This window comes from Phaseolus vulgaris, chromosome 3 (genome assembly GCF_051622355.1).
Source record: "Phaseolus vulgaris cultivar YP4 chromosome 3, ASM5162235v1, whole genome shotgun sequence".
NCBI classification, from domain to species: domain Eukaryota; kingdom Viridiplantae; phylum Streptophyta; class Magnoliopsida; order Fabales; family Fabaceae; genus Phaseolus; species Phaseolus vulgaris.
The window spans coordinates 5,486,159-5,509,442 of record NC_143500.1 but is presented as its reverse complement, the minus strand read 5'-3'; the positions used below and the strand labels follow the sequence as shown (position 1 = coordinate 5,509,442).

Below are 23,284 nucleotides of genomic sequence, written 5' to 3'. Positions count from 1 at the left end.
CTTATATGTGTTTTTGTACTTTTGTATATGTCTATTTATGTTTATCAAGGTAAATAATCTATGAAAATCCAAGAATTATATTTTGAAATATATTTTTTAACTGTTCAGAATTTAGTGTTGGTATGGATTTGAATTTTGTTTTAATATGTTAAAATTACTTAAAACCTCAAAAAAAAAAATTTAGAGATCTTTAATCTATTAAAACTTTTTATTTAACTGGTTGAAATCTCTTTAAAAAAAATTGTAGAGATCTTTAATCTATTAAAACTTTTTATTTAACTGGTTGAAATCTCTTTATTTTAAAGATGTTGTTATCTTTTATGTTTTTAATATATTAAATTTTTGAATTAATCCATTGTTTTCACTTAAGTGAAATCAAACAATTGAATCGAGTTTTTAATCATTAAAAACAGCAAAATATAGTTTTAAAATATTTTTCTATGAGGATTATAAAATGTATGTTAAAAACTTTTCTAAAAAGAATCTTTTAAATTTTCATAAAGAGAGAAAATTAATTTTTTGATAGCACAATTTACTTTGAGTGGATATTTTTTATTATTGGAGCTTTCTTTGGTTACTTTCCTTGATTGTAGAAAATTTACATGAATTTTCAGAACCTGACTTTATTTGTTGTAATTCAAGTGTAGTTGTTCTTTAATTCAATTGTTTATGAGAATTTTGTATAGAAATTGGATAGGGTTTCTTTGTTGCTTGTTGTAAATACTTTTTTTATAGTGATATCTCAACTCATGTGGCTAAGAGACTGGATGTAACTTTTGAGGAAGAGTGAACCAATATAAAAATTTGTGTGTGTTTCTCATGCTCTCTCTCTTTACATTCATGTAATCAAATTTTAAGTGTTTCTTGTGTGTTAATAAATTTAATTGATTAATTGAATAATATGATAAAAAGTAATTAATTAAAATTTCTAATTTTTATTGGTTAAAAATATTTTCAATTTATTGTATTGATTTTTCATAAGATTCTCATTTTAGTTCATATTTTAAAGAAAATTTAAAAATTTCAATTCACCCCCCCCCCTCTTGGACTCAGCCTACATTTCTAACAAATTTATATTGGTTGCACGTTTAATGGATTATCACTTAACATAATTGATTATTCTTTTGAAAGTAGAAAAACTTTTCTTGTGCATTTAATCAATTGGGAAGGAACATAATCAATTATTTTGTTCAAATCTTATTTCTAGATCAAGCGAAGAACAAAATAATAGATTATCACTTAGCATAGTCGATTAAGTCAAAATTAAAATGTCTTTATAGATAGCTTTTAAGATTGCCTTTGGACAAGAAATATTTTTCAAAGCTCATACACTTTGAGATATTCATAAACATTGTTAAGAAAAGCTTCAAGAACATCATTTTCTAATAAATAATTGAAAAACTCTTGAAAGGGTTGTGGATTCAATATTTTTCTTAGACTCAGTTGATTCAAACCTTAGTACTAATCACAAACAAGTGATATCTTTCTAGTTTCTTTTATTGATTTGTATTTCACTTGTATTGTTGTGTTTCTAATAAGTTTATGCACAAGGTATATAGTATCTCTTAATGGTTGTTCAAGAGGTTGTTAGTTTCATTATTGGGAGTTTGCTTGCATGTTTCACAATTGTGTTGTAGTTGTAATATTAATATTTCTTAATAGTGAAAGCAATCATTCTAAAGTTGAGTGATTGTTATTAGATGTTGAATCAAAGATATCTTAACTAGTTTAAAAGATATTGTGTAATATCTTTATCCCTATATTTTTTTTTCTTGTCCAAAAGATTTGAAGTGATTGCTAATGATGTCATCTTAATGGATTTGATGTCGAAATATTGACATTTTCCGTGAGATTCGAAACAAGGTTCCGAAGATGAAATCTCGTTCCTCTGACTTCGTTTAGGAGAATATGTTTCCCTCAGACCTCGATTAGGGGGCATGTTCTAGTACGTCAAATAGTCTCACATTGCTTAGGAGTTGAGGTTAAGGGCAATTTAAATATACATTTCTCCTTTAACCCTCTAAGCCGCCTTTTAAGGACTAAATCATGACAAAGTTCCAAAGCAGACAATACTTCAGATGTGGTGATTGACCCTAGTGATGACATCTCAACAGATTTGAGATCAGACCATTAACACACTACAAGAAAATCATTAAATAAAACTAACTTTAGAGACAAAAAAAATAATTATTCATTATATTGATTAACTTAGATACTATTTTAGAGATTAAAAAAATTATTGATATCTAAAAGTAGTTTCTATTATTAATAAAATGTATAAATTAGTTTCTAAATTAGTGTCTAATTAGCTATCAACTAATTTATATTCTAAAATTATTAACTAATTAGTATATCTTCCTCTCTTAATTCTCTGAGACATCTTTTAAAAACAAAATCGTAATGAAAATATGAACTCTAAAATAGACAATAACAATGATATATCAACGAAATTAAAGTCGGAATAATTGTATTGTTATTGAATGTAATGTTTTAACTAATACTTAAAGCAAACAAGTAGGTAATCTAGTCAAACAAGAAATAATTTAAATGCTCATTATAATTTTAAGAAATACATGATATAGAGTATAAATAAACATTTTTATTAATTTCGAAAACAAATTTGATGAAATGTGTGGGACTTGGAAGAAGCAAAAGGGCATTTGGAGGGTAATTTCGTATAAAACATGTAAGATGATGACGTGTGGTTTACGCGCGAGAGTTGAAGTGAAATTTGTTGGTATTCCCACCTTTGGACCTTACTTAATAAAGCTTTATTGCATTGGAAAGATAAAATAAAAAAAATGAAGAAATGATGGTTGGATCCACAGAAAGTCAACGGGTTCAGTGGTGGTCCCCACTGCTTTTCTTCCTCAGTGCTCTCTCCGCGTGTTCTTCTCATTGACTGTGTCACCATCGGCGCACTTTTTGCTATCTTCCGCCCCACTTTCATAACCTGCACTCCACCTTATTTTATCCCTAATCACTTCCCCCTTTCAAATTATCCTTTTTCTATCTTCCAACTTTTTTCTTCTCCATTCAAAAACTTAGATCATCTTTTTCGTTTAAGTGTTTATATTTTTTCAGCTATTTCTTAAATATAAATAAATAAATAATTGTTCTAGGAAAAAATATCTTTACTATTTTAGTTAATTAAGATTATTCTTACCGAATATAACTTGGAGTATGCGGATTGTACAATTTTTTCTATAAAGAATTGCTGAGTTTTATGGTTATAAATTGAGTAGTAGTACATTTTTTTTTTACTAATCAAGAATTAAGAGTTATAAGGTAATCGAATATAAATATAAGTTAGTGAAAAAGTAATTAAACAATAAGAATATTTTTTGAAGGTATTTATAGGCATGTATAGTATTTAGTTACTGGGTTTTACATTAATCAGGTAAGTTAATTTTTATTACTAGCGACATATATCATAAATGTACACGGTTAAATATACAGATGGTGACTAAATGCTCCATGTATTTTAATATTAGGTAATACAAATATTTTTATTATCTTAGATCTTAACCAATTTTATTTGTACTTGTAAAGGTCCTAGACGGTACCTATTAATGATGGGATAATTGGTTCTTCTCCTTTGGTCGTGTTTTTCTTCTTCTTCTTCTTGGGTTCAGGTCTTCAACCTGCAAAATATTCTCCGACACTAAAGTGGGTTCGATATTTAGGTGCAACTAATGTAGTAATAAAGATGTACATTCGTTCTTGTATATCATGCTTATTTATATAGTTTGTAATACACTTTCATTTAATGTGTTTCATCATAAAATAGAATTACTTGATTTGTTGCATATCCTTTTTTTTATGTACTTACATTAACTGACTTTGATACCAAGTATTAATCGGTTCATCTCATCCGACCAATACATTATTTATTTTTTAAATTTATATTTTTCCTAACAATCTTCATTACTCATCTAAATTTTTTTACTTATTTTTTACTATTTGTTCTCCTAAATCTCATAAATCCTAGATCATAAAGTGACTTGTTTAATCCCTTAAACACAAGAGATGTTTTTAAAGTATAAAAAAAAAACAATTCTCCTGTATTTTGATAAAATTACACAAATTAATATGATTATTTAATCCAAGTTAAGGATGTAACTATCTATTTATGTGTTTTGGCCATATGTTTTCAACAAATCACAAAATCAGGTCAAATAAGTGACAATATGCACAAGCTATAAACACTAATTTCTTTTATGTTGTGGAACACATTTAGGTGACGAGTATTTAAACATATATAAAGTGATTGAAGCAAAATAAATCATTTTTATTTTTAATAAAAAAATATTAATACCAAGACTCATTATTTCATCATCCACAAATATTATTTATTTTACCCTTTTATCCATTTAAAATAATTAAATCTTCAAATTAAGTATGATTTGTCGTCCCCTTCTCTTTTTTAAAAAACAAAAACAACTCTCAAATCAAGTTTTTTTTTTATAACTATCCATAGGAAGCCAAAATCCTTTCACAAGTTTGGATCCTAAAGACGGGTTATAATAAGACTTTCTCATTTTTCACAAGTTTTTCACCCTCCTTAATCATTCACATAATTAAAAGGTAAAATTTTAAGAATAAGAAAATGTTTTGAATTTTAAGTTGATATATTTAAACTAACTTTTATATTCTATTACTTTTGTTCATACATATATATAATTAGAAGCAATATTCATTTTAAACTCCATTTTACTTAAAAATGATATTTCATTTCAATAAATGATGTTCTTCTTTTCAACTAGTTGAGTTAACTTAATTTAATTCTTTAACTCAAATCCAAACACACATCAAATTTCTCTTAATAACTAACTTTTTGTTTGTCATTGTTCTTTTTACAAAATTAAAAATAATGCAATTTACTAGTATATTTTACAGCATATTCTAGATATCCAAATCACAATCATTACATTTTAAAAGAAGGTTAAAAACCATTTTGAATGAAATTGATTCTGCAAGTGATTATAGTTGACAATACAATGTATTTTACTTACATGTTTGATCATAAAATAATTATGCACTAATAATATAAACCAATTATTTTCAATTATTAAAAATAATAATTTATATACGTTTTAAGATACCTTTTAATAAAGTCAACAAATGTATTATTCATCATAATTTTTTAATGAAAAAATATAAAATTATTATATATTACCAGTGAATTATTTATTATGTTTATAAATAAAATTTTCACCAATTCTTTTAAATTGTGATTTAAAGAGAATATTCACATGGATAAATTTTGACTCTCGTATCATTTCTATTACAAGAGTAATTATATGATATTTTAATTTATTTTGTAGTTTCATTATTACATTCTTTTTAATATTTTTTGGTAACTTTCAAAGTAACAATTTTATTAAATTCTATTTTAACAATATTTTTTAAAAACTTAGATATAAAATTATTTTTTATTCTGAACTTTAATAAATAAAATTTTAAAAAATTATTAAAATGAGAAAATTGTATTACATCATCATCCGTCTAATCAGATCTTAATTAATATCGAAGTAAATTAAGATAATACAATTTCTATTAATTCAAATACACTTAAATTATGTGAATGATTTTTATTTTTTTTTAACGTGACACAATTTATCCATTCTAATAATTTTAATAATTAATTTTTAAAATTATTCTAGGGTAAAAAAAGGGATTGAAGCATGGTATAATTGGGAAGAGCACATAGGAGAGAGAATAATAAAATGAGGGATTTGGTGAGAATTGCAAAACTCCACTTTCCCCTTTTCTCATACCACTCTCTCACTTCTTATCATTATTCTTTTCACTCCCATTTCCTCAACGCGCACACCACCACTCTCACTTCTCTCTCTCTCTTCTCACTCTCTCACACACACTCCCCAACAAAAATCAATAAAATACAAAAGGTTAGTTACTCTTCTCTTCCTTCCACCATCTTCCAACCCCAAGCCATGGAGGGTCTTCCACAAGGCTACCGTCCCAACGTTGGTGTCTGTCTCATCAACTCCGATGACCAGGTTTCTATCCCCTTTTTTTCATTGTGTTTTTTTTTTTTGCCAAATATTAATGCATTCCGTTAATTTGTTTTGGTTGTTAAATCTCCTGTTTCGGTGATCTCTACGGTCTATGGAGATTAGTGTCATAACCTTCGGTTATGGAGAAAGCTTGTCTACAGAAAAAAAAAATATCGTTTCTTAGTTGTGGGAGACAGTGGTGTGTTTCTGATCTTAAATTTGTGTTATGTTCATGTGGGTTTTTTTTTATGTGGATTTAAATTAGCGGTTTAAGAGCTGGAAGAGTTAAATTTTTGCTTTTTCTAAAAAAGGATCTTTTGTTCTGATGTTAATTTGTGTAATTTAATTCGTCTACCGTAAAGAAGGACCCAAGTTAGATTAATATCTTAGAGAAACACTCTCCGGTTGATTTGTTTTTATTTTTAAATTTTTTAAGCAAAGTGTTTTCGTTTTCTAGATTTGAAAATTTTTGAGTTATTCCTTGGAGGAACTAAGATCCTTTGCTTTGTTCTGTTTTCATTCACACCCTTTCCTTGTCTGATGAGCATTTTTAAAATGAGCAAGTGAACTGGGATTTTGGATTTGATGTTTTTGTGGGTTTTTATTGTACCTTTTTGGGTTTTGTGTATTTAGAGATTTTGCCTTCAGGGTTTATTATACTGTATGATTTTAGCTTGTTCAGTGAGTCGGAGACAAGAATGTTTTGAAAGTAAAATACTTTGTTTCCTTTCCAACATTGTGTTCAGCAATTTTGTTACGTGATGGTTGTGTGTGTGAGCAAGGGGAATTGATGTTTTGTTTTTGTTTTTCAGATTTTTGTGGCTTCTAGGTTGAATGTCCCAGGAGCATGGCAAATGCCTCAGGTGAGCTTAGGTTATGTACTATACATTCTTTTTCCTTTGCCTAACATTTTTTTTTCCTTAACATTAATTCGTGTGATTTGTATAACTTGAAGAAAGATCTTTGATGAGAAGGCATTGTGTAGTGCAGAACCTTATTTTTTTGGGGGGAGCATCGTGTAGTTTTTATTTTCACATATATACTAGTCTGGTCATGCTGGTTTTTTAGTAGATGAGTACTGTTGCGAGCAATCATTACTGTTACCTTAGTGGTGAGAGCTTGCTAGTGCTTCTCATTAATATCCCTGTCTCTCTCCTGTTGAAGTTGACAACATAGCAATGTTTACAATGCTAAAGACACTGTTGTGTCACATTCCCATATCTCTTTACCATAAAGGAATCTTTCTATATGTGCTGTCATATTGCTTACATAAAAAAAAAAAAATACTTAAATGCATTATCATTATCAGTCACCATCCATTTTTCACGATACAAAAAAACTCCTTATGTATCTAGGTTTATCTTGGCTATGCAGTATACTGAAAATCTTGCTTCCAGAAAGAACTTGTATTGTACTATTATTGAAATTATAGAATTTCGGAGGATAAATTAGAGTAAAAGAGTAAAGGGAGACTAAATAGTTTTCTCAATTTTTTATATTAGGTTGATATGATGCCCTTTAACTTATTACTAATAATTATGCCATGTACTACTGTATAAACCCAGCCCAATAAGGTTAAAAACTTAAGTGCTCTAAATTTTTTGGTTTTGGCACCATTAACCGGAATTCAAAATCATAGTCTAGTGGATTCTATGTGGAAATTTTTAATCTTTGCAGGATTATTAAAAAAGGACCTTTCTACTGCTTGTAATAAATAAATCATTTTCTATCACTTTATGGTATTAAAATTTTCAGTCATAATTGACTGTCTTTGGGGTTCTTAGGGGGGAATTGAAGAAGGCGAGGAGCCCAAATCTGCTGCCATTAGGGAGCTTCGAGAAGAAACTGGCATAGTATCTGCTGAGATCATTGCTGAGGTTTGTGCAAAATCTTTCCTTTCCTCATTTGGATTTAGTTTTTTCTGCAAAAGCATCAATTCATATATTACCTAAGCTTTATGTATAGGTCAGTGATATCTTAGAACGTTCAATTAATTGAGTTGAATGCAGTTTTACCATTGTGTAACAAAATGAACAAAAACAATGTCTGTTAAAGCATGAAACAATTCAATTTAAACACCCATCATTTTGATAACTGGGTGAATTTAATTTTTCCTTGCAATTGACCTAGCTTGTGCATTGCAGGTTCAGAAATGGTTGACATATGACTTCCCTCCTGCTGTGAAGGCTAAAGTCAATCGCCTTTGGGGAGGTGAATGGCATGGACAGGCGCAAAAGTGGTGTGTATTTCATTTTACTTATTTCATGTGCTTAGTTCAGTGCTAACTTCTGAAAACCAGTACTTTCTATTGGTTCTTCAGTTGAGTGTTTCAATGCATATATCCTTTCAAAATTATTCTTTTTCTGACATTGGTTATGAACATTGGATAGGTTTCTTATGAGATTAACAAAAGATGACAGTGAGGTCAACTTGGCCAATGGGGAAGCAGAACCTGAATTTGCAGAGTGGAAATGGGCAGACCCTGAAGAAGTTATTGAGCAGGTTGGTTAGAAAAAAGCTAGATTTGAAATAGGTATAATTTTTCTTCATTTTGAAAAACTAACTACTGATAACTGATTACAGGCAGTCGACTACAAGAGACCAACCTACGAAGAGGTTATAAGAACCTTCAAGCCTTACTTTCAAGGGAGTGCAATATCTGGCAAATGTAAATCAACAAAGTGGTGAATGTTATGAGTGTGCATTGTAGTTCAATCCATTTTCTTATCTAATTTCAGAGTTTCGATAGCACTCAGCTATTTGTAAAGGGGGATGATAGTTAGAACTGTCTATTAGGTACTTGCCTTCTTGTAATAATAAGCTATGTGCAAATGCCTAATTTCTATTTTAAACCTTGCTGCAAGGAGGATTGTGAATGTGTATAGAATAATTGTTCAATAAAGTAGGAAGTATCGTGCGGCAGAATAGTGTTCGTGACTAAGTGTCAAGGTATTACCAGTGGTTTTATGATTTCTACTTTGTACATAATGTAAGATTTGGTTATGGCATAAACTAGTACTGTTTAGGTTAGTTTTGGTGTTTAGATTGGTTTAATGTTCTGGTTTAGGTGTAGGGTACTGGTTTTGGTAGCCATGTTCCAATTTAGTACTGATTTGGTTTAGCTTTCTTGTTTAGTGTCTATAATTTTGGTGTTGTTTTGGAGAGTTTTTCTGCTTTAATATTCGTTTTGGGAGTTTGGACTTTCTCCTCTCCTAATCAATCAAATTACGAAAAGGTCAATTGAGTAGTTCATTCATGAAGAAAGCCAACGAGTTATGGTTAAACCAACTGTACCAAAAGTGGGCAAATTCTTCTTGCACCATACCAATACCAATTCGAACCTGTACCTTGTCATTTTTTCAAAATTATCCTCTATTTCGAATTTGAAAATTTGAAATTCAAAAAATACAATTTAAAAATCAAAATTTTATTCTGGAAAAGTAAATTCAAAATGCAAAAAATACATTTTGGAAAAAAAAAATCCAGAATACAATATTTAGAAATACATTTTGAAAAAAGAATTTTCAAAATTCAGAAATATGTTTTGGAATGTCTATCAAAAACTTTTATAATATATATATATTGGAATTGTATTCTCAAAAAGGGGTTTTGCAAGTATTTTTTTTATTCACACTTTTTTTCTTTCTTTCATTTAAGGTCATTTTCATCATTTTGTAGGGGTTGTTTAGTCATTTCATTGACAAATTGGGTGGATGGTTTCAATTGATATGGTTCAGGTAGAATTTGCCCCCAAAAGTGTCACAATGTTTTGAACATTTAAGCTCTCAAACCCTTCTCCATAACAAGTATATATTGCATTTAGTTTTTAGAGAGGGTTATCAAGTAGTTTATAGTAAAAATATGGTCTACCATTTTTGCAAATCAAAGTAGATAATGTTTTGAATTTAAGGTTTAATAGATTGGACACTTTGCATTCCGTCAGTGATAGAAACAATTAGGTCAATTTTTTTGGCACCTTAATACATTTTCCTCATTATAAATGTGAAAAAAAATTAAATTGTCAATGGATTGAAAATATTAGGAATTGCATAATCTTGAACTTTATATTATGCAATCTCAAATTCAAAAATATATTTTGATTTGTAAAATCTAAAAATTTATTTTAGATTATAGATTGAAAAAAATTCTAATTTTACAATTTGAAAAATGTATTTTAGATTGTGTAATGCAATTATATGTTTTCAAATTATTTAATCTTAAAATGCATTTAAGATTATGTAATGAGAAATGGGTTGTTTGTTCCTGCACCTCCCTATTGGCACTTCCATAGGTTACGCAAAAAGACAATTTATCCTTAAAAAATACATTTAGGATTCTACAATCAACATTTTTTTTTTTCTATTTACACCTCCCATATTATAGAATCTGAAATGTATTTATGGATCTGAAAATATATTTTGGATTCTATAATCTAGAGTATCTTTTTCCTTTGAATAAATACATTATGGATTATAGAATCTAGAATGTATTCTCAAATCCATAAATATATCATGGACTGTACAATTCATAACATCCTCTTACTATAATGTGTATTTTAGATTGTAAAATTCAGAATGTAATTTTAAAATGTATTTCGTATTGTACAATCCATAATACATATTATAGTAAAGGATATTACGAATTTTACAATGAGGTATACACACACAAAAAAAGTGTATGAAAAATAAATATTAAAAATACCACAAAATTTATCTTAACCACCAACTGTTGACCACTACCAACCATCGACTACCACAACCAACTAATACCACTTGAAAAATGAAGAAGTTACCACACTCTCCCAAAAACCCTAACATACACTCATAAGGATAAGATTGAAATTAAAAAATAGAGATATAAAAAGAACTTATATATGAGACGTCGAAAGAATTTGCCTGAGAAAACTTAGAATTCCAAAAATAAATTTTGTATTATATAGTCCACAAAATAATGTTGGATTATACAATATAAAAATTTATATATTTAAAAATATATTTTAAATTGTATAATCTATAACCTCTTTATAGCCTCTTTTAGAATGCAACAAATAAAAAAATTTAAATATAGATGATTTTAACTTTTTTAACACCCTCGTATAAATGCGTGAAGAAAACAAATGGGACTAGAAGAAGAATAGCCTTCTTCTCATTCTATTTACCTTCTTACTATAATGGTGGTGAACCATGCTAGTGAAAAATTAATGTTTTTAGACATTTAACCAAATATTTTTTCAACTTAATAGGAAAAATGCGCAACTTGCTTCACACTATTGTTTCCAAGAATCTTCTTCAAAATTGTGTAGAACTATAATTGTGTTGAAATAGAACTATGCAGGAATAGGATCATGCAGAACAAAATTATGCAAAAATATGCAATAGCTCTTCCTTAATATCAAGGAGAAGAAGCATTTTGCTACAGAGTTTTTGGGTTGTGACAGAAAATTTTGTAGGTACTTCAACCAAGTGATTCCAAGTCTCACATAACTTGGAATATGTTAGTTATGTTGGTCTTGAAGAAAGCGTTAAGTCTTAAGTGATGATGTTTTGATGATAAAGATGTTGTAGATTTGTTTAGAATTTTTTAAATTTTACTGTAATTATTGTTTAATTTTTTCACACAAAGATATTCAAAAGATCAACAACCATTTTAAAAATGAGTTATGAAAATAGAAAAAAAAATGTTTTAAAAGGTTTTAAGAACAAAATAATTGATTAAGGTTTTTAGATTAAATTATTTTTGATGATGTTTAAAATAGTATAATCAATTATTTGTTGTTTAATCGATTAAAGTAGAAAGTTGGAAAATTTGATATCAAGAGTTTCATAAACTAAAATGTGTCTTAATCGATTAAACCACAAAATATTGTAACTATTTTTCAAAAGGATAATCAAACAATAACTTATACAATTGATTAAAAGCATTAGTTTTAATTTTAAATTAGTATTTTCAAAATTATATAAATAGAGTACTTGGTTTATTATTTTTAATATACACTTTTACGAACAAAAGTAATGTTAATTGAGTTTTCTAAGCATTTTTCTCATACTCATTTGTGCTTTCAAGATTTTTAAATTAAGATTGTACAATTGTTGAATCATATGTGCTTTTCCTGTGAAATTGTGGTAATATCTTTTTGTATTTTCTTGTTGTAACTAGATTGTTCTAGTGTTTTTTCTTGGTGATCAAGGGTTGATAAAATATACATCCTCTTATGTCAAGGTTTTTTGTTTGATATCCTTCTGAAATTATCCAGGAGTTGATTCTTTTGTGATAACTTTGTGAAGTTAGTGAAACCAACAATTTTAAGGTTGAATTTTTTAGACTGGATGTAGGATCTTGTTGATATGAGTTAGTATAAAATCTTTTGTGTAATATGTTAGAACAAAAGTTCAACACCTTGCATTTTTTATGAAGTGCTTAACCTAACAAGGTACGTAGCTGCATTTAATAAGATAAATATTAGATTATACAAGTGCATCATTTGACAGATGATCAAAGCATTGAGCAAACTACCAACTGCATCTAATAGAAGATTGATTAATATTAGACGATAAGTAGAGACTAAGACTATAAGATGACTTAACTCTAAATATTCCTGGAGCTTAAAGTATGTCATTCAGAGAATGTCTTCAATGTTTGTCATCAAGATGGATCGCACTAAAGCAACACATCTTTCAAATATCTCTTAGGTTTCGATCAAAAGTTACAATATCTGCCAACTCTCCTGACACGAGCTATTTTCTCCTGACATAGTGTACACTTTTATCATTGTTTAATGTATTGGCTTTTATGTATTTGCACTTAGAAAAAATTGCAAAATTTTTAGGACTACTTATATGAAGTTAAGAAACATATAAATGGACTAAGCAATACTCTAAATAACTTAGAAGATTCATAAAAATCAAAGCTAAGTAAATCTTTGTAAAGACCAAACCAAATTGGTAAAAAAATTCAAGCAAAACATGTTATAGAAATGCCTAGAATATTCAATTGATTCAAGAAAATTGGAAAAAGTAAATGAATAAATTAAGAACAAAATTAGGAATATAACATATAAGGAAAACAAACTAACCTAAACTTAAAGAAAATATGAACAAGACGAAAATTAAGACAAGAAAGAAAAAAAAGATTTGATGTCTTGAAGAACTCCAACTAGGATTTGATACTAAAATGGTGGAAGACACATTCTCCTCCAAACAACAAAAGAATCTTGGAGAGCAGCAAAAGACTTTTGGAAAGTAGCAAAAGAATCTTAGAGAGTGGAAAATTCTTAAACTTTCCCGAAGTTTCTTAAGAAATACAAAACTTCTTCTTATAAGGAAGAATCATTGAAGAAGAATCAAGACAAGGTTACTCCCATGTTTGACCTAAAAGAATAAGAAGAATGCAAAAAAAGCTAATTTAATTCTTATTCAATCAAAGGTAAGTGTTACACGAACCGATGAATCTTATTTATAGATGTCTTGCCCCTTGGTACTCTTTGACACAAAAAAGGTGGGACTTAAGATGCACAAAGTGAGTGTCCCATTATAGCTCACTAGTGTCTCAAATAAGCCTAATTTTGGCTTCTCTTAAGTGATGCGAGACTCCATGCTTCATGTGCCTCCTCTCCATGACTTAGTTAATTTCGCTAGGGCTCCTCCATTATAGCTCACTAGTGTCTCTACAAATCCTACACAAATACAAGGGTTTATACACCTATACAATTTGTACAAACTAAAAAAGAAAGAAGAGAAATCCCAGTAATCTACACTCTAAAGTAGGAGAGTCAACTTCTTCGAAGGTCCTTCTTTTTCTATTATGGACCTCGTCAAAGGCCCAATATATTGTCTCACAAATGGTTCTCCATCAAAATGCATTTTCAAAGTATCGAAACACTGCAAAATTATTGTGCTCAAATCCTTCTTTTCCCTTAAGTTTTGTAAGAACACTATTTGTGTTCATTCAACAATCTAAAGACAATCATTACATTTGTCATAAGGCATTATCTACCTTTCTAGTGAGCAAAACCTATGACCTTTTAGACTATACCTTTTTATAAAACCTTTGTGTTTTAGCTAGAAGTGGTTGCGTCCAAAGAAAACTCAGTTTTATCTAGGAGTGAATACATTTAGTCTTAGTCAAATGAGAGTGTTATATAGAATACACAATCTTAGCTATAAGTGATTGTTGTTCCAAATGACACTCTGAGTTATTTTACAAGGAATGACTAAGGTCTAAAATAATACTTGGATTGTTATCCAAGAGTGGTTAAATTCCAAAAAGTACTTTAGTTGTTTAACCATGAGTGACTAAGGTCTAAAACAATACTCAATTTGCATATTTGTGAAATTAGTCTACTTAGTGGAACTCGATCAGTTGATTGACATAATATGCTTTTATAGGAAAACTAGTATACAAATATCAAGAGTAAAATACTCTATGTTATTTTTAAAGGAATGACTAAGGTCTAAAACAATACTCGAGTTGTTATCTCAAAGTGGTTAAGTTCCAAGAAGTACTTGGTTTAACGAAGCAAACACTTGTATCTTATACACAAACATGATTATGTTTTATACTTTGTCATTTTTAGCATTTAACCAAATTACAAGAGTTGAACTTTTCTCTGACAATCTTGTAAGAGTTATGATTAAGATATGAACAATAAATAATGTCAAAATTAGATTGTCACTATAATAACGAGTTAATTTTTTATATAAGAATGCTACTTGGATGTTGATTGATAAACTTAAAAGAGAAAACTTGTTTACAAAAGTCATTCAATGATATCTTAAAAGCCATATCACTTTTAAGACTTTCTTTACAAATTTTATTTTAATACAAAAGTCTTAAAAATTCATACTTTCATTAATATTTTATTTCACTATTGATAAAAATATATGTATAAAATAATAAAATAATATTTTAATTTTATAACTTATAGTCTTAATTTTTTTTTTGTCATATTAGCATATTTTAATGAAAAGATCTTATAAGACTAAAATATTAATTTTATAACCTAGAGTTGATCCCCAAATAAAAATACTTTCATAACGTCGGAAAAAATTGTTAAGAAAAGTATTATCCTTGTTAGATAAGATTTTATGACAATAGAATTTTTGTTTTAACACATTGTTCTTAATATATATATATATAAATTAAAAAATTTAAACTAATAAAATAAAATATTAATAACATTTGTCTAATTTTTGTGTGAATATTATATTTTTTAAAATAAAAAACTTTTAAAAATAATTTTTAATATTTGTTTTCCCGTTCGCTCAGTTTCACAACAGCTAAACAATATACAGACACTACAATGTTTTTCTTGCAGTTCCGTTTTAGTTTCTGAATTTCTTCCTCACCGGTCAGGTCCGACGCTGGACGCGACGGCTTCGACAACACCGCAATGGTAATTTTTTGGTTTCGCATTCTTATTTCTTTCATTTACCTTCGGTATACACTTCGTTTACATCGTGTTCCTGAAGTCACTGATTCCTGCGTCTTTTCAGTGTATTTGTGGCAAGCAAATCGCAACTGTTGTGGTCTCTCAAGGCACTTTCCTCAATAGAAGAATGAGGTGCGTTGCGTTATTCTTCGCATTTTAACCTTTTAAAGGCTTATGTTACCGAAGTTGAGGCATGTGTCCTTGTTGTTGCAGGTGTTGTAATTTTCTACCTTGGAAGATGTGTTACCGGCTAAAGCATAAGTTCGCAGAGAAGAAGTTTGTGCGAGGTGTCGGAAGCGGTTCCAAGTTGCGGAATAAAGTAGGAATTATCCAATATGTAGTGTTTCATGAAATTTTGAAGTGATTTTATTATTATTTTCTGTTGAGTTTCCAGTAAGTAGATTTTGGTAGAATGTGTTTTAGTTCTCTGTATCTTCGGTTAAAATTGGTCTAAGCTTCTATTATACTTTTAAAATGGTGATTTTGGATTTCTTATAATTGTTGAATTTTGTCTCACTTTATGAACCTAGAATATTAGGTTGAAGGAGGAAATTCACACATTACAAAAAGTAAAATAATTAAAATCGAGGACTAAAATCATAGTTTCTAAAGGACAGGGATTAAACCTATTTTGACCAAAGATTGAAGGACCTATAATACAAATTATCTTTGAATTGTTGTTAATGCAAGTTCAATTTGATGTTATCTGATTGATTGACATTGAGATGCCTGAAGAAGTCCTCGTGCGTATAATACATTTAAGGATTTTTTTTATGCCGATTTGATAGTTTACTACTTTGAATGTCTCACTTGATAAGATATGTTTATAATTTGTTTATCAATGCTTATAGCTGCCATATGAATGTACCATTGATTGAAATTAATTATACTTACAGGTAGTTGCTCTTATAGAGTACAACCTTTCTGACCTAATTGGTAATGGAAGTGGTGAAATGAGTCCGAAAAATGCATTAGATGATGTGGACATGTCCTTGATATGTAAGAGGTTTCCATCAATTACTTTGGGTAGTGCTCCTCGAGTGGATTTGTATGATGGGACTACATCATGTTTTGAAACAATGAACACTTTAGCAACAGAAAATTTTGAAAATTGTTTTTCTGATTCTTCAGAGGCAAGATGGGTGCAAAGTGCTTCTGAAGAATGGCCTTCTCTGTATGTCAAGCATTCTACTGTAGCATCTTCCACATTAGGAAAAGATAATTCTTTTCCTTCTTCTTTGCTTCCTGATTTAATGCCTTCAATACAAGCAAATAAATCGGATCAAATAACCAGGGAAGATTGTCAAATGAAAGTGGGGATGGAGTCACAGCCAAATCCTACACTGAGTGAGTTATTTCTTGACAAGTCTATAAATTGCATACCTGGATTAAGTAAGAGGCATTACCAGAAGCTGGAGAACTGTGGGTTTCACACGGTGAGTTCCTGAAACTGTGGATTTTGGAAAATGTGTAGTTCTTTGGATTTTCTGTTTTGAAAGGCTGGCTTGGATTCACATCAATGCCTCTCTTTATATGTAGTTACGGAAATTGCTGCTCCATTTTCCACGATCATATGCTGATATGCAGAATGGGCATGCTAAAATTGATGATGGGCAATATTTGATTTTTGTTGGAAAAGTCTTAGCTTCAAGGTGACTCTATTTCATTCATTGACAAGATTTATGATAATTTGTATCCTTTTCTCTTGGTATAGGGTTCTCTTGGTGCTTGATTTGTCACTTGAATTAAATATTGTTGTGGCTGATGTATGCTCGCACATTTGTCATTATTCAATTGTTTTAATGTCTTTGCAGATGCTTATAATGTGTTGACTTGATATAAAGTACTTTTTATTCCATGTGTTCCATCTTCCCTCATTTTATCTGCTTAAACAATGATTGTAGTTAGGATATTGTTATAGGACTAAAACATTCTGCAGTAACCATAGGTAACTTGATCATGAAAGTCTTGATTTTAATTTGATGCTAATATGCTATTAAAACATATGGTTTTATCATGCCTTTCTAAAATGGTTACTTATCACATATACACCTGCATAAGGCTAGGGAACCACTAAATCACCTCTTCTTGCTTTATTCCTGTTCTGCTTAAGTGGCTTATGCATCTTCATATAGTGAATTAGTTAAACTGGTTTCTTAATCATACTTTGCAACTTTGAAATGTTAAAACTTATAAATCGTTATTTTCATTCTTTTTTGTTAGAGATGGAACCTTTCAGCAGCCTTTACCTTAGTTAGTTCATGACATGGTATCAGGTCAACCTCCTTGACCAAGTGATTAAGATTTTAATCCTTGCTCTGCTTCTGAATAACAAAAAATGAATTTCAGTATATTGTCAAAAAGTTGGTTAGCACACTGTCTATTCTTCAAATCCAAATGGCATTTGTGTGAGGGCTGTGTAAAGGATGACATAATGCTGCTAATGTGCCTTCACCTAGCAACTTAAGCTTTTGAGGCACTAAGGCGTTGGGCTCATGACATCACTGAACTGAGTCTTGTGACCTTCATTTGCTTGTTATCATGTGAAAATTACATTTAGAAACAAGTGGGGATTTATAATGTTTTAAGTTGATAAGTTTTAGTCCTTCCTTTGCAGGGGAGTCAAAGCTAATTATTCATTTTCATTTCTTGAGGTGGTTGTGGGCTGCCAAATTGCTGAAAGTGAATGTGGTTTTGAACATGTGACCAATGATGCTATCGATGTGCAAGAGAAGACAATTTATTTGCATCTGAAGAAATTTTTTCGTGGTTCACGTTTTACCTTCAAAGGTTTTCTTCAAAGCCTTGCAGAAAAGTATCAAGAGGGAGACATAGTATGTGTTAGTGGCAAGGTGAGTTTGTTCTCTGCCTCTTTCCGATCTAGTTTATTTCTTTTTTTGTTAAAACTTATGCTAGGCATCACTAATCCACCGGTTAACTTCCTTTAAAAGAATCTTCTTATTATTGCAAGTTTTCAATATGTTGAGGGATGGTATTCCTGAACTTCTTACCGATATCATTGATAAGGGTGTTGAAGAAGGTGATGATGTATGGACTATGTGGTATAAGCATCTATATTCCGTTCTTTGTGTGGGAGTATGTTTGATCATGTTTGGTTGCCTACCACCTCATTTGAAATAAAAAAAAATTGCTTAGATGAAAGCTTTGAAACTTTTATTATTTGGAAGGACTTATTTACCATCTTTTTGGACGTATTTTGTGGCATAAATACTTGTGTAATTGTGTGGGAAAACTTACGAAAATAACTTATGATGTGTCATAATATGTTATTTTAGCTTATTTTAATAAGTTATCCTATATAACTTATAAAAAACAATTTACAACTTATATGAAAATAGTTTAACCCTATTTTCTCTTTGATTACAAAAACAAATTATACATAAGTCTTTACATGATTAGTACTTAAGCAAAAACTTCTTAATGAAGTTGTTTACCCAGACAAACCCTTAATATTAGATTTCATCTTAAAACAAATTATCATTTCTTATTTACCCTCAACACCCTCTCCATTGATACCCGTTAAAGTATTTGTTTTGATAATGTTTAGATGGAAGGGTTTTGGGTAGAGGGACTAAAATATTCTTTTGTCAAAATTAAAGGAGTTAAAAAATTCAATTTTAATTTTGAAGGACCAAAACAAACTTATCCCAAAACTGAGGGTGTAGAAACATATTTCAGCCTTTTTTATTAATTGAAGTTTTTTCATTATTATTCTGAAAATGGGGATAGGCGGAGAATTATCTTGAGGTGGGGAGTAGTAACACTGATAGGGGATAAGGGAACATTGGGAATGTGAATATGGGAGCTGGAAGGAATCCTTGACCCTGCCTTGCATGGGTGACATACCCTGGTCATGCTCAAATATCTTGATGAATTTAGTAATGGTTTAAGTAACGATGAAGGAAAAGATAGTTTTTAGATATAAAATAATAGGATATTAATGGGCTTTGTGCATCATGATTTGTTATGAAAGACAAAGCATGAAGTCCTGTTTATACTAGGAATTAGATTAAACTCTAGACTCTGAACCATGATCAAATACAAGAATAAATAACTTATTAAAGATAAAATGAAATTCTCTAGAATAAGGTAAAGCTCTAACAAGATAAGATCCCTAAAAATAATTATTGCCAAGTAACCTTAATTATTATGCATCATTCTTGTACTAAGATGTTCAATATATATATGTGTGTGTATGTGTGTGCTTGTGCATGTGTATAAATCTATATTCTAACCTGTCTTATTTTTTTTAACTTTGTATTATATTAATTAATATGATTGAGTACATTTTTCTTTTGTCTCACTTATTTGCATACTTGCACGAAGATAAAACCTTATTCCTTCACTTGTACAATATACATGAATATTCTGTTTTAATTTGATTTTGGAATTTTGTAAGATTGCACATGATTATTGCTTTTTAAAATAGGTCAGGACTATGCGTGCTAAAGACCACTATGAGATGAGAGAATATAATATTGATGTACTTGAAGATGGAAAAGATTTGTCCTTTTTTGCAAAAGAGAGGCCATATCCTATCTATCCTTCAAAAGGGGGTTTGAACCCAAATTTTCTTAGGGACACAATTGCAAGGTTTGTGGCTTCCAAATTCTTGTTAGTCAGAATCTTATTTGTAATTTCTTTTATAGAATAATGTGTCTTGTTTAGGAATGATAATTACTCAACATGATAAGGAATTTAGCGTGGGTCACTTTTTTAAGTGCTTAATTTTTTAGTTGTTCATATATAGAACTATTTCTACCAAGATTTTTTTTTTTTTTTATAAAACTCAAGTTAGGATATTTCTACCAAAATTATTTATACTATTTTTAATCTATCAAGATATAGTTTGAATATGCTATATCTTTCACTGTTGAAACAGAGAAATATATGCAAGAAATATTGAGACCATGTGTGTGCACTACACATCAGAATTCGTTTTATGTGGGCTGATTACAACAGATACTTATAGGATATTTATTTTGCTATATACATGAGATGCCTCTATGTCAGATTCTAAATATGATTCTAATAAGATATGCATTACTAATATCCTAATTAAATAAAGAAACAAATCATAAAATATAAACAAGAATAAATCTTAGAGATCATCTAGGATATTCTGAAATATTCTAAGGCTTATATTATGTCTAAAAATTCAAATAACAAATACATAAAATCAAAACATATAAGAGTATAGAGAGAAGGAGAGATTGAGAGAAGAAAGATAGAGAATGAGTAATCTTTATTATATGATTCAGTGCAGGATGTACAGGGAAGGCTGGGTATTAATAGTACCCAGTGCAGTAGTAATACAAAGTAAATGTAAACAGTTAAGACTGTTATATACAGTTGATACTGTTATACCTAATAACAGTTACTACTGTTATACCTAATATCCCCCCCTTAAATTGATGGTTTAGGATACACCATTAATTTATGCGAGAAGGCTGAAAACGGGCCAACACTTAAAGGTTTCGTAAAGACATCAGCGATCTGTAGTGTAGCAGGGACATGTAGAAGTTGTAACTGCTTTTGTTGGATAGCATCACGAACAAAATGAAGGTCAAGTTCAAAGTGCTTGGTCTTGGAGTGCATAATGGGATTGGATGCAAGGAGAACAGCGCCCAGATTATCAGATCGAATGGTGGGAAGAGTAGGAGGAAGACGAAGTTCAGTGAGCAGATTCTGTATCCACTTGAGTTCAGCAAGCGTGGCAACAATGCTGCGATATTCAGCTTCAGTGGAGCTGCGAGAAACAACCTTTTGTTTCTTTGAAAGCCAAGCAACAGGATTCGATCCAAGATAAACAACAAAGCCTGAGGTGGATTTCCTGTCATCAGGGTCAGAACCCCAATCAGCATCAGCAAAGGCATTTAGCGTGAGTTGGGATGGGCGCCGAAGATGAAGCCCATGAGTGGTACTGCCAGCAAGGTAGCGGAGAATACGTTTAACAGCATTCCAGTGGTGATGTTGAGGGTTGTTCATGAACTGGCACGCTCTGTTGACGCTATAGGCGAGTTCTGGACGAGTGATGAGTATATATTGAAGCGAGCCTACCACTGAGCGATAGAGGGAAGGATCGTCTACAGCAGTGGTAGCGTCTTTTGTGAGACGAGTTGTGGAGAGCATGGGTGTTGGTTGAGGCTTGGAGGAGAGCATGTTGGTTTTATGGAGGAGATCTTGAATATATTTGGTTTGAGAGAGATGTAAGCCTCCATCCAATGTCCAAGTGGCTTCAACACTGAGAAAATAGTGGAGAGTGCCAAGATCTTTTAGAGCAAAATGTTGACTGAGGGAGTAAATCAGACGCTGAATGGCAGTGTTAGAATTCCCTGTAATTAGAATATCATCAACATAAATTAGGACAAAAAGAGTAACGTTATTGTGGAGGTGAAGAAAGAGGGAGGTGTCACTTTTAGTGGGATGAAAACCAAGAGAGATTAAAGTGGTACTTAGCTTGTGAAACCAGGATCTAGGTGCTTGTTTCAACCCATAGAGAGCTTTGTTAAGTTTGCAAACAGTGTTGGAGTCACCAGTTTCAACGCCAGGAGGTTGAACCATGTATACAGATTCCTCAAGATCACCATACAAAAAGGCGTTATTAATATCAATTTGATTGACAGACCAGTTTAATTGAAGAGCTAGAGTAAGGATAATACGTATGGTGACAGGTTTTATAACAGGACTGAATGTTTCAAAATAGTCAAAACCTTGTTGCTGATGAAAACCTTTGGCGACGAGGCGAGCTTTATTTCGCTGAAAAGAGCCATCAGCATTGTATTTTATTTTGAAAATCCATTTGCAACCAATGGGTTGAACCCCAGGAGGAAGAGTGGTGAGGGTCCAGGTGTTGTTCGTGGTTAGAGCAGCAAGCTCTTCCTGCATGGCAGAAAGCCATTGGGGAAGATGTAAGGCTTCTTTGGTGGATTTGGGAAGAGGCAAAACAGGTGCAGCAGTAAAAGCACTTGGACCAAGTAGAGCAGTTTTCGCGCGTGTAAGCATGGGGTGAGTGTTTTGAGGAGCAGGATTGAGGGGAGTGAAAGTAGTGGAAGACAAGTCAGAGTTAGATGACATAGAAGCAGTGGAATCAGGATGTGCATGGGAAGAATCTGAGGTGGTTGGTTGTGAGTCAGGAGGTGCTCTTTGAGATACAGAAACAGGCGGTTGCTGAAAAACAGTTAAAGAGGGGGAAGAATCGGAGTGGGGGCTATTAGTGGGTGAAGAAACAGAAGAGAAAGGGTTAGATGAAACAGCATAGGGAAAAACAGATTCATTAAAAGTAACATGACGAGTAATATACATACGCCCAGTTGGAGAGAGGCACATGTAACCTTTGTGATTGGAGGCATAGCCAAGAAACACACACAAAGATGAACGAAAACTCATTTTATGTTTATTATATGGGCGAAGAAGAGGATAACACGCACATCCAAAGGTTTTGTAAAAAGAATAATCAGGGTGTGAGTTAAACAACAGATAATATGGACTTTGATTGTTTAAAACAGATGTGGGTAACACATTAATAATGGAAACAGCAGTAGTGAAAGCATAGCCCCAAAAATGCATGGGTAATTTTGAACAAGCAAGTAAAGTTAATCCTATATCAACAATATGCCTATGCTTACGTTCAACAGAACCATTTTGTTCATGAGTGTGAGGGCAGGTTAGACGATGAGATATGCCATTAGATAACAAGAAAGATTTAAAACAGAGAAATTCTTTTGCATTGTCAGTTTGAATGCTTAATAGAGGAAAACCAGTTTGTTTTTCCACATATAATTTGAAAGATTTGAAAACAGTAAGGGCTTGAGAT

At 30.7% G+C, this 23,284-nt stretch overlaps 2 protein-coding genes across 4 annotated transcripts in view; both read left to right on the top strand.

Moving 5' to 3' along the window:
• Positions 1-5,726: 5,726 nt before the first annotated feature.
• NUDX25 (nudix hydrolase homolog 25) lies at positions 5,727-8,942 on the top strand. The gene is made up of 6 exons (XM_068606321.1): positions 5,727-6,023; positions 6,833-6,883; positions 7,805-7,897; positions 8,165-8,259; positions 8,411-8,522; positions 8,604-8,942. Exons 1-6 carry the CDS (start codon positions 5,730-5,732, stop codon positions 8,706-8,708), a joined length of 750 nt encoding a protein of 249 aa, XP_068462422.1. The 5' UTR covers positions 5,727-5,729; the 3' UTR covers positions 8,709-8,942.
• Positions 8,943-15,274: 6,332 nt separating this feature from the next.
• The window catches only part of LOC137806294 (DEAD/DEAH box RNA helicase family protein), a 41,265-nt gene continuing 33,255 nt past the window's right edge, over positions 15,275-23,284 (top strand). For all 3 annotated transcript variants that reach the window (XR_016519446.1, XM_068606319.2, XM_068606318.2), the window contains exons 1-7: positions 15,275-15,411; positions 15,512-15,579; positions 15,661-15,766; positions 16,344-16,883; positions 16,987-17,099; positions 18,065-18,299; positions 19,898-20,061. Coding sequence is in view for 2 of the 3 variants with exons in the window: in XM_068606319.2 (XP_068462420.1) it covers positions 15,409-15,411; positions 15,512-15,579; positions 15,661-15,766; positions 16,344-16,883; positions 16,987-17,099; positions 18,065-18,299; positions 19,898-20,061 (1,229 nt within the window). In the remaining variant the exon portion in view is untranslated. The remainder of the gene's footprint in view (positions 15,412-15,511; positions 15,580-15,660; positions 15,767-16,343; positions 16,884-16,986; positions 17,100-18,064; positions 18,300-19,897; positions 20,062-23,284) is intronic.

What these genes read in the sequence shown, in the direction of transcription:
- NUDX25 (XM_068606321.1), top strand. Translation starts at nt 5,730, where the DNA reads ATGAGGGATTTGGTGAGAATTGCAAAACTCCACTTTCCCCTTTTCTCA. An exon ending in TCATCAACTCCGATGACCAG is followed by an intron (nt 6,024 to 6,832) that starts GTTTCTATCCCC and finishes TTTGTTTTTCAG; the next exon opens with ATTTTTGTGGCTTCTAGGTT. An exon ending in CTGAAGAAGTTATTGAGCAG is followed by an intron (nt 8,523 to 8,603) that starts GTTGGTTAGAAA and finishes AACTGATTACAG; the next exon opens with GCAGTCGACTACAAGAGACC.